Source organism: Oratosquilla oratoria, chromosome 4 (genome assembly GCF_046742065.1).
Source record: "Oratosquilla oratoria isolate Oo_2021 chromosome 4, ASM4674206v1, whole genome shotgun sequence".
In the NCBI taxonomy this organism is placed as follows: Eukaryota; Metazoa; Arthropoda; class Malacostraca; order Stomatopoda; family Squillidae; genus Oratosquilla; species Oratosquilla oratoria.
In genome coordinates this window covers 4,355,197-4,358,056 of record NC_134780.1, presented here as the reverse complement: position 1 = coordinate 4,358,056, position 2,860 = coordinate 4,355,197, and the positions used below count along the sequence as shown (strand labels likewise).

General features: G+C 46.6%; 1 protein-coding gene across 1 annotated transcript in view; it reads right to left on the bottom strand.

Moving 5' to 3' along the window:
* Nucleotides 1-1,655: 1,655 nt before the first annotated feature.
* Nucleotides 1,656-2,860, bottom strand: part of LOC143024265 (uncharacterized) — a 1,595-nt gene continuing 390 nt past the window's right edge. Inside the window, exons 1-2 of the mRNA XM_076183050.1 lie at nucleotides 2,565-2,860; nucleotides 1,656-2,323 (exon numbers count right to left, since the gene is read on the bottom strand). The exon at nucleotides 2,565-2,860 is cut by the window's right edge and continues 390 nt beyond it. Coding sequence (XP_076039165.1) covers nucleotides 2,014-2,323; nucleotides 2,565-2,860 — 606 coding nt within the window. The 3' untranslated portion in view covers nucleotides 1,656-2,013. The remainder of the gene's footprint in view (nucleotides 2,324-2,564) is intronic.

Below are 2,860 nucleotides of genomic sequence, written 5' to 3'. Positions count from 1 at the left end.
TGGACCCTCGGTATGTATCCAACTCACCCCAAGTCTTCCCGCGGGAAGTTCTCGAAGCCCGTGGCGAGCGTCTTCATCCAATAGTGTGCTATGGCAATTTGTGACGTCTCGTCACCCACAAGCGGACTTCTATATGTTTAATACCTAGTGACATCATGTGATTATACTGTGACGTCACCGGATTGATCATGGCGCCATAGGATCGTCTCGTGACGTCACAGGGACACAAATTGACGTCATAGGACTACATGGTGACGTCAATTTATCACTGACGTCATCATACCGTGATATCACTGAGTCACAGTGAGCGTTGAAATAAATTTTGACATGGTAAAATTCTGGACCATCATGACTGTAGATTAAATTAAGTTGAATAGGAAAAGTCATGTTCATTTCGACCTAAGTCACAGTGAGCGTCGAAATTAATTTTAACATGGTAAAATTCTCGACCATCATGACTGTAGATTAAATTAAGTTGAATAGGAAAAGTCATGTTCATGTTGACCTGAGTCACAGTGGGCGTTGAATTAGTTTAACATGGTAAAATTCTTGACCATCATGACTACAGATTAGCTTAAGTTGAATAGGAAAAGTCATGGTCATTTCGACCTAAGTCACAGTGAGCGTCGAAATTAATTTTAACATGGTAAAATTCTCGACCATCATGACTGTAGATTAAATTAAGTTGAATAGGAAAAGTCATGTTCATGTTGACCTGAGTCACAGTGGGCGTTGAATTAGTTTAACATGGTAAAATTCTTGACCATCATGACTACAGATTAGCTCAAGTTGAATAGGAAAAGTCATGGTCATTTCGACCTAAGTCACAGTGAGCGTCGAAATTAATTTTAACATGGTAAAATTCTCGACCATCATGACTGTAGATTAAATTAAGTTGAATAGGAAAAGTCATGTTCATGTCGACCTGAGTCACAGTGGGCGTTGAATTAGTTTAACATGGTAAAATTCTTGACCATCATGACTACAGATTAGCTTAAGTTGAATAGGAAAAGTCATGGTCATTTCGACCTAAGTCACAGTGAGCGTCGAAATTAATTTTAACATGGTAAAATTCTCGACCATCATGACTGTAGATTAAATTAAGTTGAATAGGAAAAGTCATGTTCATGTCGACCTGAGTCACAGTGGGCGTTGAATTAGTTTAACATGGTAAAATTCTTGACCATCATGACTACAGATTAGCTTAAGTTGAATAGGAAAAGTCATGGTCATTTCGACCTAAGTCGAAGTGAGCGTCGAAATTTAATTTTAACATGGTAAAATTCTCGACCATCATGACTGTAGATTAGCTCAAGTTGAATAGGAAAAGTCATGTCCATTTCCACCCGAGTCACGGTGAGCGTCGAAATTAATGTCAACATGGTAAAATTCTCGACCATCATGACTAGATTAGCTCAAGTTGAATAGGAAAAGTCATGGTCATTTCGACCTGAGTCACAGTGAGCGTTGAAATTAATTTCAACATGGTAAAGTTCTTGACCATCATGACTATAGATTAGCTTAAGTTGGATAGGAGAAGTCATGTCCATTTCGACCTGTTTTTTTTTTTTTTTTTTTACTTATATCGATATCAATATCAATATATATATATATTCATTTATTTATTTATTTTTTATAAAAATAATATTGTACAATTCACATAGTGCATAAATTCTATGTAGAATATTGTATCTTGCTCAGCGGTTCCTGGGCCTTCCCCTACCCCTCGGTCGCCCTTTGCCCCCCCCCCTTCTTTTGCGAAGAGGGGTGGAGCCGTTCCCATGGCGACACATGGGACAGGGGTGATCGAGTGGTAGAGATACCGTGTCCTGAAGGAAGTTGCTGATGCCCAGCCCCCGAGGTCCTGCACCCGTTCCACAGAGTGGGTGCGGAGAAACGCCAGCGATGCCGCGAGGCCTCTGATGTTGTGGGCGTGGGGGGCATGGCCTGGGTCGGCCTTCCGGTGCCCTGTTGGTGGTGTCAGCTAGCCAAGACAGGAAGTCCAGAACTGTGCTAGCGGAGATGGTCACTATCGCGTGTCTCCGAAGGAAGTCCTGGAATCTCCGGTTGGGAGGGTTGTTGGATCTGGATGACGGTCGGGACCGTAGCGAAGACGCGGTCTGTCGCTTCCCGGTCGAACAGACCACGGGAAAGGGGAGCTGCTCTCACCACGCCCCGGCGAGCTATCTCCGGGGCCGACCGCGCTGCAGACTGACGAGCTGCCAGACGAGCCGCGGTGAAGGCCCTCGCTGCTGGGGGTAGGGCTGATGACGCCATGTTGGCTGTACCCTCTGCCACGGTAGAGAGTGCCGCCAGGGTGTCTCTGCATACAGAAAACACGCGAATCAAATTAGTAGGGCGAGAAGGATCCCGATCCCCGGAGGGTGTAATAAAGTCACATCGCTCAATTGTAGAACGTATAACATATGCGAAGCCGAGGTCGTTTCCGAACGACCTCGTCCTCGGGCGCTAGTCAAGAGGCTCCGTCCTGGGTGAAGACGCTACCTGAGCGTCTCTCGCCAGGACAGGTCTGGACCCTCTGTAGATTGAAATATCCCACTCACCTCAATTCTTCCCGCGGGAAGTCCTCAAAGCTCGTGGCGAGCGTCGTCAGCCAGTTCCTCATCATCGCCATTGCCGTGACGGTCGAGATGGTAGAGGCAAGGTCTTGTCTGGTCGAGGCCTCCGTCGTCAGCAACTTAGCCTCCGGTTTACTAAGTTGATGGGGGAGGGCGGGGTCCCTGCCCGAGTGCCACAAGCAATCGCGCAGGCCCTCCGGCGCGAAGGGTGGTGGCAGGACGACGGGGAATGATGAAGGGATATGCCGTCGAGGAGGAACCGTCTTGGGTTGGTCTTGGGC